The 15,659-nt window shown below is 36.8% G+C and overlaps 1 protein-coding gene and 1 pseudogene across 1 annotated transcript in view; one reads left to right on the forward strand and one right to left on the reverse strand.

Moving 5' to 3' along the window:
- The window catches only part of STIM1 (stromal interaction molecule 1), an 88,287-nt gene that overhangs the window by 45,167 nt on the left and 27,461 nt on the right, over positions 1-15,659 (reverse strand). Inside the window, exon 2 of the mRNA XM_015597839.1 lies at positions 14,475-14,589. Within this exon, the coding sequence (XP_015453325.1) occupies positions 14,475-14,589 (115 nt within the window). The remainder of the gene's footprint in view (positions 1-14,474; positions 14,590-15,659) is intronic.
- On the forward strand, positions 6,496-6,939 carry LOC102880213 (annotated as a pseudogene).

The following is a 15,659-nucleotide window of genomic DNA, read 5'->3' on the forward strand; positions in this document are numbered from 1 at the left end:
GCATTCTTTCAAACCCTGTTCATTCTGACTCCCCGTTTCTTTTTGCATTTACATTTAAAGGGAGACAATTAACATGAGTCCCCCTCAATATTTTCCCAAACCCTTTAAATAGACTCAGACTCTATAGCCTTTACCCAAGGCTCCATACTTGTTCAGTATGTAGATGACCTCTTACTCTGTAATAAAACTAAGCAAAGAGCTCTTATAGACTCCCTCATTCTCCTAAAGGTACTAGCTGAACAAGGCCATAAGGCTTCCAGATCTAACCTTCAGTGGGGAAAAACTACTGTTACCTACTTAGGACATGAGAGAGCTCAGGGCATTCACAAGCTAATCCCAAACTGTTTTGAGTTAGTTTTGTCTATCCCTCTCTTCAGGACAAAACAAAAAACAAAAAACAAACAAAAAAAATAGCTATGTAAATTTGTAAATTTCTAGGGGCAGCTGGCTATGGCTTCCAGTGGATTCCTAATTTTGCAGCCCTTGCTAAACTTCAGTATGCTCTTCTCCCATATAACACCTCAGAGCCTATTTCCAGGCCAGCAAAGGCATTAACCTCCTTTGAATCCCTAAAATTAGCTTTGTCCACACCCCTAGCTCTTGATTTACCTAATTCTGACAAACCTTTTCATTTATACTGCCATAGAAATAATGGAATTGCTGCAGGCATTCTAGAACAATCTATTGCCTCTCAGATGTGTCTCAGATGTGTCCTACAGCATATTTCTCATGCCAGTTAGTCCCTGTTGTATTAGGCATGCCCCCAAGCCTACCTAGGGGGCTGCAGCTGCCACCAAAACTGACAAAGCCAGTACTCAAACATTAGGCTCCCCCTTTACCATTTTGTTCCCCATGCTGCGTCTGATATTTTACAAGGTTATAGGACATAGCACCTCTCCACACAACCACAGACCATCTATGAACAGGCACTTTGAACTAATCCTTCTATCATCTTATATCATTGTAACAGTGAATCCAGCTACTATACTATCCCTTCCTGATGCTGGAGAGCCCCACAATAGCCCACAGGATTGCCTGACAGCTATAGAGTAGTCTCAAAGTCATGAGAGAATCTCTCAGACATCCCTTTAGACAAAGCAGACTACTTTTATTTTGTGATGGCTCTTATAAATGAAATTTCTGGGGAAACACAATAACTGGCTTTGCCATCGTTTCCCCACACGAAGCACTTGAGGCATATTCTTTGCCCATGATAAAGTCAGTCCACGTTGCCAAACTCGTAGCTCTTACTAGAGCTTGTACACAGGCTGAAGGGAAAACTGCCACTATTCACACAGATTCAAGATATGCCTTAGGAGTCTGTCACGTTGTTAGCGTAACTTGGAAACCCCATGGATTCTTATTCTTAACTTCTGCAGGTACCCCTATTGCTAATGGGTATATAACTGCTGCCTTATTACAAGCCATTCATCTACCTCGTAAAATTGCTACTGTCCACTGTTCAGCCCTTATTAAGGAGACAGATACTGTACCTTTAGATAACAATTGGCTGACAGAGCTGCTAAATATGTAGTTCAAAATGGATCCCCTTATCCTTTCTCCACCCAATTTTTAAACCAGCCTTTATCTCTTGCCGATGTTATTAACTACCAAGCAAACACCCCATAATCCGAAAAAGACAAATGAGTACAAAAGAGTGCCAAATAATTATCTGATGGATTATACACTGGGCCAAACGGACTTCCTATAGCTCCTTTTCTTTTAGCTTTTGGCTTGCACTTATATCCTACCAAATGGGATGTACGAGCAGATGAGGGATAATTATGGAACTAAACGACAGTTGGTTTTGCCTGGCATCCACAAAATTTCTGGCCAAATTATTTCCCAGTGTACTACTTATAAATCCCAACAAATTCCTCCAAGAAATACTGTACCTCAGGAAGTCCTGCTGGACCAATACTGCCCTCTGTGCCACTCCAAATGGATTTTATAGACTTGTCCCCAGTTTTAAGCTATTCTCACTGTTTGAGGATTGTCTACATGTTTAGTGGGTGGACCAAATGCTATCCAACTAAACATGCTGATGCTACTACAGTGGCAAAGAAGTTAATACCTGAGATTATTCCTCAGTTTAGTATTCTTTTATGGGTTAAATCAGACCAAGGAACTCATTTTACAGCAGAGATAAACAACCTGCTTGCAAAAACTCTGGGGTATTCATTACGTCATTCTCAAATTTCACATCATTCTCAATCACTGGGGCAAGTGGAATGCAAAAGTCCACACATTAAAAGGACTCTAGAAAAAAAATCTGTTAAGAAACTGGACTTAAATGGCCAGAAGTATTGTTCTTGGTCCTCATAAAGGTCTGGAATACTCTCAATAGGAGACACAGATTAACCCTTCGTGAAACAATTTTTGGACACGCAATGCCTACTAGCATCTTCAAACCTTCTACTCATGGATTAAGTGAACATTACAGAAACTTAAGTGAACAATTTGATACTGTGACTAGCTAGCTATATATATGAACTAACTAGTATACTTGAAGCATATCATCAACAGGTAAAAGAGGTGTGTCCCATGTCGACTGACAAGCCTTGCCATCCCTTTCTATCAGGAGACTGAGTGTACACTGAGGTCTTTAGAAGAAAACACGCACTGCCATCTCAATGCAAAGGACCTTATGAAGTACTGGTGACCACCTACACTGCCATCAAAATAAAAGTCCTCCTGGATCCCATGCAAGCCACGCCAAAATAGACCCGCATCATCATTGCTCCCAAGAGAACTGGGAGGCAGTCCCAACAGGTGACTTTATTAAACTAAGGACTTCCAGGGCAAATTCACAGGCCCCAGAAGCAGATGGTACCACGAAGTAGACAGCTTTTCCCAAGATCATGTATCAAAAAAATGGCTTCCATTTATCCTCACTCCCTACTGACATCCTCCTTATGTATATGCACTTTAAAAAACCCATTTTTAATAATAATTTTCTCTATTTATTAATCAGAAAGCTGACTAGAGGGTACCTGTCTATCTATTCCACTTTCTTACTCTCTAAAGCTTCCACTATGGTCTCCCTTTCAATCTGCATCTTGCTCTTACTAACCTCTTTTTCAACAGATCAGGTGCAGACCAAACACCCGCTTATTCCAGCATACGAAACCCTGGCCACGTCTAGACAGGGCAACATCTAGACAGTGCAAAAGAGCCTGAAATAGTCTTCATCCCTGTGGATGTAAACAGTTGGTGGACTGAGTACGGAAGATGGATGAGCAACAGGGCATGGCATCCACAGCAAGAAAGACATCACTTCGCCTCTTCTTCTGATGAGTCAGTTGGGCCCCAGAAAAACTCTAAAGAAGCTCAAGGAACTGTGTGGGTCCAGAACAAGCCACCCAAAGATGCGCCTTGGTGGTATGCAGATTACATTGAGCTAAAGGCAATTTTAGCTTCGGGCTCAAGAGAAACTTCTGCTCTTAACTACCTAGAAGAATCTGAATTACAGGCCTGTCCATAGGAGATTATCAGAGATAACTTCTTTTGACCTATATATAGAACAGGGCAAACTTCTACTTACTAAAGCGCTGTTCCTCATCCTGCAAGGATTTTTTGAAGCCCCCAAGTCACCTTACTTCATCCCTGGCTCAGGATGCCTTATATACCTCAAATCCCTTTTCTATCTCTAACTCTCTTATGTATGCCAAGTTCCCGTGCACATGATATTAAATTTGATATTCTCTTGTCAATATGCCTCCTGTTGATTTGATTCTTTGGCCAGCCAAAAAGAACCAGAGGAGGGAAAGGGGAATTTTCCCCCTTCTCTACAGTATAAAAATAGAGAATGACATATTCTAGTAACTGTAGATAAATCAGTGGCAGTTACAAAGAAAGAGACATGATGAAGAGTAGTTGAAAATAAAAAATCAAGTGAATCACAAAAATAAGCATGGGCCTAGCATTCTAAACTAATTGAGCACAATTAGAAAGTACTCATTAATTTTCTTTTTTCATGCAGGCATGTTTGCAGGAATTATAGGAGAGAAACAGTAACTTTGGGGTCTGACACTACAAAGTTAAATAAGGAATGATGAAGAATTGCAGCATTAAAATATAAAGAAACTCAAAATATAAAAGATCACCAGATTTTTATTTATATGAACATATTGATCTTTTTTTCCCAACTAAGGTAATTCATTTTGAGATTACAAATGGACATTTAATTTCAATGTATCTGACTAACATCTCATAGAAAAACATGAAAAAATCAATGGCACTTCCTATAATAATTTATTTCATAAACACCACTGAGTTTTCAGTACCTTATTTTGTTGAGTCCCAAATGAGACAGTATGTTGTGACCTAAGTTTTCGGCAAGTTCTATACAAACTCAAGTGTTACATGACCAAAAGGAAAGCCAATATTTATCGTCTCAAAACAATATATTACTACTAATTACACTGAAATTTATATAGCATCTCTAGCAATATCTTTGTTTATCCAGGTTCTATTTAAGAATATTTCTCCCACCTAGAAATGTGGTGTCCTAGCATGTTGGTTTCGTTATTAAAAAAGAATAAAAAATGGGGAGCCACTGAAAAATGTAAGCAGAGACCCAGTCAAATATTTATTTTAGAAAGATCTCTCTGGAACCAATTATAGGACAGACTGCAATAGAGCTAGACTGGGACAGGAAGATGATTAAGCTGAGATTTCTACTTCAGACCAAGATGAAGTAACAAGGATGAAATTTACCATCTCTTCTTAAACAACTAAATATATATATTTATACATATATATTTGAAACAATGGTTTTCAAGACACTGGATCAGCCTGTGAAGGCCAGTGATCTTTGAGCAATGGTAAACAAATGAGGCAAGTCATACAATTAATTGACCCAGCTTATGACTTTGAGAGAATTTCCAAGCTATAGTGCAGAGTGGAACTAAAGTTGAGAGGGAAGGAATGGAAATACACTTTTGTAAGGTTCTTATATATGAGACAAGGTATAATAATATCTCTTAAGAGTAGAGTGTAATAAGTTAAAGATGTATATTTTATCTCCTAAAGCAACCACTAAAATAACAAAACAAAGAGTTAAGCCAACAAAGAAGATAAATAGAATCATAAAAAAATACTCTTTAATCTAAAAGAAGGCTAAGAAAAGAGGAAAGGGGAAAACAAAAAACAAAGCAAGATAATGGACTCAAACCTAAACAATGAGCTGAATAAAAATAAAAACAAAATATATCATCTAACATAGTGAAGAACCAATAGTAGCTGGATTTAAGATGTAAGACTGATTTTGGTGGTATGCATTTCCAGAGCAAAAATAATCCCTCAAATTGGAACACATCATTAAGAGACACTAAGTTATTAAAGACTATATCAGACAGTGAAAATAAGCATTTACCACCAGTTGCATTTTCATTTTAGGTATTTTTACTCTAAAATAAATTGGTAAAAAAAAAAACAAAAAAACAAAAACACGATATACCAGAATTTGTGAAATGCTGCTAAAACAGTACTAGGGAAAATTTATAGCACTAAATGTCTATATTTGAAAAAAAGAAAGGTCTCAAATCAGTGACCTTAGCCTCTACCTTAATAAACTAGAAAAGAAGAGCAAAGTAAGCAGAAGAAAATAATAAAGTAAGCAGAAGAAAGAAAATAATAAAGATCAAAGTAATAATCAATGAAATAGACAACAACAGAGAAAAATTCTTGAAACCAAATACTGGTTCTCTGGTAAATCAACAAAATTAATAAACATCTAACAAGACTGATCAGTTTTAAAAAAAAAAGAATATCAGGAATGAGGCATTATAGATTTTAGATATATTAAAATAATAATAATGAAATGTTATGTATACCAGTAAATCTGACAATTTGATGAAATGGACAAATTCCTTGAAGACACAAACTACGAAGCTTTTTGAAGAAGTAAATACCCTGAACAGTCCTATACCTATTAAAAGAACTGACACTATCATTAAAAATTTTCCCACAAAGAAAACTGCAGGCTCATGTGGCTTTATTGGTGAATTCTACCAAATATTTAAGGAAAAATAATACCAATTCTACATGAACTCTTCTGAAAACTGAAGAATATTTCCCAACTCATTCTATGAGGTCTGCATTATCTTGACACCAAAAACAAACTTTTACAAGTAAAACTACAAACTAATATCCCTTATTAGTAAAGAAACAAAAATTTGAAACAAATTTTTAGTAAATAAAAGGACAATGCATCAAGACCAAGTGAGGTTTATCCCAAGAATACAGGGTTGGCTTAATATTCAAAAATTAATCAATATAATTCACCACATTAATAAGTGAAAATAGAAAAACCAGGCAATGGACACAGAAAACTCACTTGATAAGATCCAGTATCCATTCTGAAAAAAGCTCTCAGCAAACTAGGAAAAGAAAGTAGCTTCTTCAATCTGATAAAAGGTTTTTTAAAAACCCACAAGTGCTAGTCATCGTGAGCGTGCAAACTGTGAGTTTGTGAGGTTTTTCAGATAAAATATGGCTAAAAGCTTACAAAGTAAATGGAAAAAGGAATGTGTGTTCTGAAAAGAGAAAAAAGAATGCCCTAAAGGAGCTTAGCAGACTTAAAAGTATTTTTAAAGTAGATCGTGATGTTTTAAGGAAAGATGTTCAAGAGAGATCAACTGTCGTGGTCCCCGAACATTGTGGAGAGAAAACCCAATGTGTGGCGAAAAATGAAAATGATAACATGAAAATAAAAACTTATTAAGAGAAACAAAAAGTCTTCTGGAACATCATGGACAGTATCCCATATGGATGAACCAGAGGCAAAGAAAAACGCTGAAGGCAAAGAGAAAGAAAGGAAAGGGGGAAAACAAAGCAAAAGCAGTAAAGGCAGCAAAGGCTTTGGCCTAGTAGACTCTTAAAAGCTTGAAAAACGCCACATGTGACAGATCTTTGATTAGAATGTATACACTGATTTCAGCTTCTACCAAATGAAAACTTTGTTTCTATATTTCAACTTGGCCTTTTTCTTCATTCATTTCAAACCTAACATAACTCTTCAAATTTATTTTGAGAACTTGAATAAAGTATTTTCTTTGATGAATGAAAGCTATACTGATATTTTAATTGAATGCTGTCAATTAAATATGCAGCAATTATCAAACATCAAAATTCTATCAAGTACTAAAGTGGTTGTGATTGTTTGGTCTTAGTAAAGAGAAATTATACTGACAAATTTGAGCTAACTCAAATTTAAAGAAAACTACTATAAGTTATGTTAAAATATAATGTGAGTGGGTCTTAAAAGCAGTACTTGTTTAGAGTTCCGCTTTTATATAATTCAGAATAAATGGTATTTTCTCTAAATTTTGTATTTACTGTGAAAGAGGAAAAACACTTTCCCTCTAAGATTAGAAACAAAAGGTCCGCTCTTATCACTTCTCTTTAACACTGTACTAAATATACTAACCAGGGAAATGAGGCAAGAAAAAGACTTTTTTAAAAAAAGGCCTCCAGATTGGGGGAAAAAAACTTTCTTTACTAGAAGACATGATTGTCTAAGTTGAAAATCTGTTGGCATCGTACTAATAAGTGAGTTTAGCAAAGTTGTAGAATATAAGACCAATATAAAAAATTAATTATATTTCTATATATAAACAACAATCAGGATTTTTTTACAATATCATTTACATGGTAAATTTTATGTTATGCATATTTTACCACAATTTTGAAAAATACTATTTACAACAGCATCGAAACCTATAAAATACTTAGAGATAAATCTGACAAAAGATATGGAAGACCTATATGCTAAAATCTACAAAATATTACTAATAGCTTATCTCCTAAATAAATGGAGAAATATACATTGTTCATGAGTCAGAAACTCCATATTGTTAAGATGTCAGTTCTCTCAAACTGATCTATAGAGTCAATGCAAATCCAATCAAAATCCCTGGAGGCTGTTTTATAGAAACGGACAAGCTGACTCAAAGACAAATAGCCAAAACAACTTTGAAAAGAAAAACAAAGTTGGAGGGCTAACATTATTACCTGACTGAAAGAATTATTATAAGACTATTGTAATCAATATGTTGTTGATATTTACATAAAGACAGACAAATAGAATAGTAGATCTGAATAGAGAGTCCAGAAAAAAATCCCACAATTATAGACACTGACTTTTGACAAAAGATTCAAGGCAATGCAGTGGAGAAAGGACAGAATTTTCAACAAATGGTTGGGACATCCATAAGCACACGCACACACAAAAAACACTAGGATCCACACTTAACACCATATACAAAAATTAATACAAAACAGATCATAGGCCTAAATGTAAGACCTAAAACTGTAAAACTTATAGAAGAAAATATAGGAGAAAATGTTTTTGTGACATTGGGTTAGATAAGAATTCCCTATATATGACACCAAAAATATGATCCATAGGAGAACAAATTGATGGATGGGACTTCAGAGAAATTAAAACTTTCTGTTCTGCAAAAGACACAGTTAAGAGAATGATAAGCCGTAGACTGAGAGAAAAGTCTTTGCATAGCATATATACCATAAAAGATTTATATCTAGAATATATTTTTTAAAACTCTCAAAACTCAACAATGAGAAAACAATGCAATTTAAAAAAATAGGCAAAAGATTTGAACAGATAATCCACCAAAGAAGATAAATGAATGGCAATCTAAGTACACGAAAAGATGCCCAACATCCTTAGTCATCAGATACGTGTAAAATAAAACCACTATGAGATACCACTACACTATTAGAACGGCTAAAATTAAGAAGAATGACCATAACGAGTGTTAACAAGGATATGAAAAAACTGAAAGTATCATATACTGCTAGTGGGAATGTAAAATGATACAACTACTTCGGAAAAAGTCTGACAGTTTCTTAAAAATGTAAACCTACCATATAATCTAAGCACTCCATTCCTAGGTATTTACCTAAGAGAAAAGAAAATACATATCCATACAAAGACTTGTACATGAATGTTCACAGCAGCTTTATTTGTAATAGCCCCAAACTGGAAACAACTCAAATGTCTATCAACAAATAAATGAATAAAAATAAATCTTGGTATATCTATTCAGTGTAATACTACTTTGCAATAAAAATAGATGAACCCTCTATATATATGCCATATGAATGAATCTCAAAATAATTATGTTGAGAGAAAGAAGCAAGAATTCTTTTAAAGTACATATTACATGATTTCATTTATATAAAACTCTATAAAATGGAAACTAACATAGTGGCTGAAATCAGTTTGGGGAGGTGTAGAGGAGAAATCACAAAGATCTGTGAGAAACCTTTAAGGGGTGATGAATATATTCACTATCTTGATTGTGGTGATGGTTTCACAGTTGTATACATGTGTTAAAACTTTTTAAATTGTACACTTTAAATATTTACACCTTATTGTATTGTCAATTACAATACAATGAATCTTTCAAAAAGATGAAATTGAGCTAAGGCAGTATCACAGAGATGCACAAAAACTATATTAAAGAGGTAGAATACTCAGGACTTAATCACAGAAATAGGTGAAAGATGCTCAGTTTCCTTTATTAAATGAGAATACAATTAAGACCTTTTATCCTTAAGTAGCTATTTAATATAAATAGAAAATAACTGTGATAAGTGTTAAATCACTGCATTGATGGTAGTTGTTTTTTATCTGAAAATAATGTAAGAGCAAAAAGGCAATGGTATCCTTCTGTCCTACCTCACATACACCAACAAACTAATGGCTGACGTATTTAACTAAAGTACCTGAAGATTAACTTGGCAAAGTAATCTTTAGAAAGCTAAAGAACAGAATAAACATATTCTCATTGGCTGAGGTAAAAAAGGGGTGCCAACTCTTTAATATTGATCTGACTTTTGAAATGGTTTAGACAGAAGTCCAATGCCACCTGGTCCCGTTGTGTTATGTCAACAGAGAGAGAGTAGATCTACTGGGTTGCCTCTGCAAAAGCATTCTAGTTCTACAGTACTGTTCCACTGCTTCCTGTGAAAACTCATGTCCTACAAAGAATAGCACAAATAGAATTGGAAATCTGCGAGCTTATTTCATTATTTCCAAAAGCCTACTAGAAAATAAACATTTTCTCAGGGCAAAGTTCAGAGTCACACTAGAATACCAGGTTCTTTTGCTCTTAGCTGGAATCATATTGTTTAGTTGGAATCATAATTGATGGTTAAGATTTTTGATCCATAAAAATAAGGAAAGAAATTATTACTTAAGAAATATGCTTTGTTTGGCATATAGCATCCTTTAAAATCTAGTGTCCAGGAAAAGGGAGAAGAATCAGAAATGAAACATTTTGCTTAGAAGAAGGGAAGCCATGCTTTGTAAGAGAATCCTCTTAGGTCAGCGCCTCCCACCACCACTCACAGTATGTTACTGTTACTGTTTCCACTGACTCAAATATGTAAACAACAGTTCTAATCCCAAAGATTCTACAAAATCTACCTGGCATCCCTTCCTTTAAAGAACTGCCATTCCCCTTACCTCACAGGTCTTGAGAGGGATTAGAATTTGCAGCACCTCTCCAATTCCCAAATATACTCTCTCATTATCACTCCCCTACATAAGTGTGTGATCCAAACTATGCCATCTGATTCTCCCTCCGCATACCTGATGTTTGAGCAAAGACACTTAAAGATGAGAAATTAATGAAGCTGAGACATCTAAGAGTAGAAAAGGCCAATGCCCGAGTCCCTGCTGCTAGGATCCCTGGAGCTGCCCTTGTTCTTGATCCTTCCTCAGCTACGCTTGTTTAGCTCTTCCTTACTTAATGCTTTTATTTTGTATAATAATTTGGCTGGTCTTTATCTTCAAGTCAATTTCTCTGATGACAGGAATATCTTTGTTATTCATGGTGGGCTCACAGGATCACATTTGAGTTCATGCTAGTGAGACGAGTCTGGATGGGTGCTAGTCACCACAAAGACCAATCAGTGACTAGAGGATTAGGGCTTTGAGCCAGGTGATATCAGCCTAATCTTCAGGGAGGAATAGGGAATAGCCAATGATTCAGTCAATCATGCTTACATAATAGGACCCCAATAAAAACTCTGCACACTGAAGCTCAGTTGAGCTTCCTGGTTAGCAAACATATTAATGATCGATGGGCCAGTAGGATGATATGTTCTAATTCCATAGGGAGAGGAAACAGAAGCTCCACATTCAAGACCATCCCAGAACCTCACCTTATCAGTCTCTTCTTTTGGCTGCTCCTAATTGTTAGCCTTTATAACAAAACTGTAATCATAAGTATAGCACTTTTCTGAGTTCTGTGAATCATTTAGCAAATTATCAAACATGAGGGGAAATGAAAAACCCATGATCCTGTAGCCAGTTGGTCAGAGTACAGTTGGCCTGGAAACACCCACAGCTTGTGGCTAGTTTGGTGTCTGAAGTAAGTGCAGTCTTTTGGGGGACTGTGCCCTTAACTTGTGAAGTAAACACCAATTCTGGGTGGTTAGTGACATAATCGTATTACATTATTTCACTTAATCATTCCTCTGACTCATTTTCCTCATCTGCTAGTAAATGGAGATAAGAAAACATACTAAATATTAAATCATAGTATTTACACTTCATAAGGTTTTTGTGAGAAATACATGAATTATTATATGTAAAGCACTCAGAACAGTGCCTAGCACATACCAAACACTACATAAATATTAAGGCAGTTTCTGAGTTGTTGTTTTTATTGTTAAAGTCCAGAGCTGGCTAATGTAGAGATCATCAGGCTTTTCCGCTAAAATCTAAATTACACAGAGAAAGACTGGCTCCCAACATTAGTCAGAAACCTTAACAACATTAATCACATAGATGGTACTGACGTTAGCCAGCTAATGTTCTGAACACAAATCAACACTGCTGATATCTACATTATCTAGTGAAACTCAGACCAGCCAGTATGAGCCAGCGCCAGAATATTACATGCTTTTCATAGCTCTGGAAATCATCACTCCAGAGAGATTAGGAGACTTGCTCTGAAAAATGAAGCAAATTGTTGGAAGGACTAGTATACAAGAAGATTCTCTCTTTTAGTATGTCAAACCACCAGGCATGACACATGGGTAGCAAATCCTAAAATTGTACATATATATCACTTCTCGGCCTAGCTGTGAGCTAGATCACTGTGCATTGTGTGGACCCCAAGAAAAACGATTTATTTGATGTGAACCCTGAGGAGTTTATCTGCTGACATGGACTCCCCATAGTCAAATGAGGGCCCGTATTTTATTAATAATAAGAGCCTAGCAGCTACTTGCTGACAGGGGCTTCTCGGGTACTCTGTAAGCTGGGAAGAATCTCAGACGGATCTCTTGGGTTCCCATACTTTGCCTTGCCTGTTTATGTGGTCTGAATCAGCCACTGCAGGGAAGTCCTGGTTTGTCTTTCTACCAACAGACTGAGATCTGCCCCATCCAACCAGAACTGCACAATTTGGGTACCTATTTACGTAAAAGGACTTAATTGGGAACCTGGGTGGGGAATTTTCACTATAAAAGGTGGCCTCCCCTTTGTCTCAGGAGAACACAATCTAGGTTGCTACCTGAATCTGTGTCTTTGGGATGTAGTTCCTTTTGCTGAAATAAATGCTTTTAATTCTTAATTACAGTCTAAAATTAATTCTGGTTTACAATTGAGATTTTTTTTTTCCTCATCAGTAATGGAAACCAACTCCTGAAAACACATTCCATTGTCTTCCATCTTCCTGTCATTTAGAATACACTTAGAAGTGTTCCAAATAGTTGCTAAGGCCAGCCATAAATAAAGTTCTTACCAGAAAATTGTCTTAGGTTGTTTTCTAGTATTATGATTTAGTCCCTCTGTTTCTGCCCTTTCTTGATCACTTTCTCTCCCCAGCTATTTCTGTGTGAACTTTCAGAGAAGGCGAGGAATGCTCTCCCTGCCATCTTTCATTCTAAGTCCCTACTTATGAAACCCACTCTTAAAATCCGGGCGCCATGTCTTCATGTTATTACATAAAAAAGAGTAAACTAAAATTAAATGGTACTAATAGAAGAATTTTCCCAGCAGTGCTGGTGTAATTCCAAAGATCATTTCACTGCTAGATCTCTCATCAGTAGACAGCCCAAGTTGCTCAAGCGCCATTAAACAGAAGCCTCCACAAGAAATTCGGCTTCTAAAGCTTTCTGTATAGCTAATTATGCTTCTTCTAAACTGATAAAAACACAGAGTTAACAAGAACTATTAGCCTGCTCATCCTAGAACCAGGATTAGAATCCAAGTCTTTCTGCTTCAAATCTAATGCTTTCCATCTACATTATAGATGATCCCTTCCAGATCTAAATTATATAATCTTATGTAACAATTTAAACACAAATAGAAATTGTCTCATCCCTACCAAAACTGGTCTCTACCACCAGACCAGTGTTTTCAAATCAAGATGGTATGGAAAGGCTCTGGCCTAGATAGCAGAAGGCCCAAGTCTAAGTCCTGGCTCCACAATGAAAAGTAACTTTAGAAATCTAGGCCTGAGGTTCCTCATCTGCAAAATCTGGGACTCTGTTGATCACTTTTGTTTAACCCTTCTTAGCATCAAGACCTACCCTAAGAGTAGGGAAAAGATTGCTTCCAATCTTGTTAGTATCAAAGGAAGCTCTAGTTATAAAGAGAGAGGAGGCAAAAGCCCTGTTTTTCCTTTCCCTGTCAAGTCTCATACAACTAGACATGTTCTTTCACTCAGAACTCTGAAGCAAATGCTCCAGAAAAAATGGTAACCATGGTTTAGCAATTTTACACATGAAAAAGATCTAATGTTTTTATTTAATAAGTTCAACATGAGTCAGCAGAGCGGTGTGACTACTGAAGGCCCCAATGTCTACTCAGGCTGCACAGGTCCAGAACTGAGAAGCTAATAGTCCTTCTCAATTCTGTGCTGATCAAACCACACCTGGGTGGTCTGTGTCCAACACTAGGGGCCATTACCTAAGAAAGAGATTAACAAAAGTGTTTACAGGCAGGAAACCAAGATGAGAAGGAGGCTGAGAAAACATGTTTTCTTCAAAGAACTAGAACTATTTAACCTAGAAAAGAAAAAACTCAGGGGAGCAATCACCTTACTTCCATCCAATCTTTAAATCATCTAGGACTCAGCAGAGCTTGGACCAAAAAAGGGGCTGTCTCAAAAGGCCAGCAAGCTCCCTATCTCTGAAGCAGCAGAAACTTGGGGATAGGGGAAAGCTAGTGAGGGGAGAGGTAGGGATAGGATGGAATTCAATTACAATTCTAGTGAAGAGCAACCTCAACTCTGGAGCACCTTCCCCCGTTCCCAGCACAGTGATTATATTCATTCTTATTCAATGACCGTATGTAGAACCATTTTGATAATTCGCTCTTTACTAAACATTTTATATTCATGTCCTTTCAAGGCCAAGTTGCTGCCCATCCTCTCTCTTCTCTAAACCTGCCAGCAGCTAGGATTGACAACCAGGCTGCCTATTACCTTCTGAAGATTTCCATGCCTTCCATAGGTCCTCCACACTGATGAGCTTATCCTCACCATGGAAGGTGCTGTGTTTCACCGTTGGGTCATGGTAATTGAGGTCTTCCCTCAGGAACTGCAAGGGAAAAGCACACAAGTCACAAGAGATACCCAGAAACCAGTGATTAAGATCTCCACGTGGGTCGCCTAGCTATCCACAGGACACCCATCCACCTAATGCACAAGAGTATTACACCACTCATGTATCCTTCCATGCGCCTATGTCCTGGTTTCCAACAAGACAGCCTTTTCTTCTTTGTTATGTTTCACTTGAATAAATAAATAAATATGAGTAAGAAATTCCTTCCTCATTTTTTAATTATGGAAAGATAATAAATGATAGTTAACTAGAATTCATTAAGCAAGAAGAAGAAAGGAGAGGAAGAATTAACAATTTTTGAGCACTTATTTATACACTAAACAAGAACCTCTACAACATTTTCTCATCTAATACTCACAACCAATGAATTGTCACACTAATGTTACAAATGAGAACAGTAATATTCTCAAAAGATAAAGCAACTGGCCCCAAATCACATTAGTTTTATTTAAAAAGGTTAAATTATTTGCTGTGATGGCTTTAATATATGTCCACGATTCTTTGACGATCCCCCCACAAAAGGTAAATTCCCCTCCCCTTGAATATGGTCTGATGTTAGTGACTCATCTTCCAACAGAATGCAGCAGCAGTGATGTTGAGTGACTTCCAAAGGTAGGTTAGAAAAGGCAATATGGAGTCTACCTGGCTCTCTCCCCTTTGCGACACATGCTTTGGAAGTCCTGAGCCACCTTATAAGAAGCCTGGCTACCCTGAAGTCACCATGCTGGAGAGATCATGTGAAAAGACTATATAGAGATGGAAAGAGGTGTCTGAGCAGCCCCAGCTGTGAGACTTCCAGCCCAGGAGTCAGACATGTGAGTGACTGAGACTTCAGGCAATTCTAGCTCCCAGCTTTTGAGTCACTTCACCTGATGAGCTGTCCCTGCTGAGCCATACCCAGATTGCTGTTTTAGGCCACTAAGTTTTGGGGAAGTTTATTATACAGCACTAGATAACTGAAATGCTTGCTCAAGGTTGCAGCTGATAAGTGATAGAGGTAGTATTCCAATCCAAGATACCTGACTGCGTAGTCTAAATTTTTCCCC

Source organism: Pteropus alecto, unplaced genomic scaffold (genome assembly GCF_000325575.1).
Source record: "Pteropus alecto unplaced genomic scaffold, ASM32557v1 scaffold1001, whole genome shotgun sequence".
NCBI lineage: Eukaryota > Metazoa > Chordata > Mammalia > Chiroptera > Pteropodidae > Pteropus > Pteropus alecto.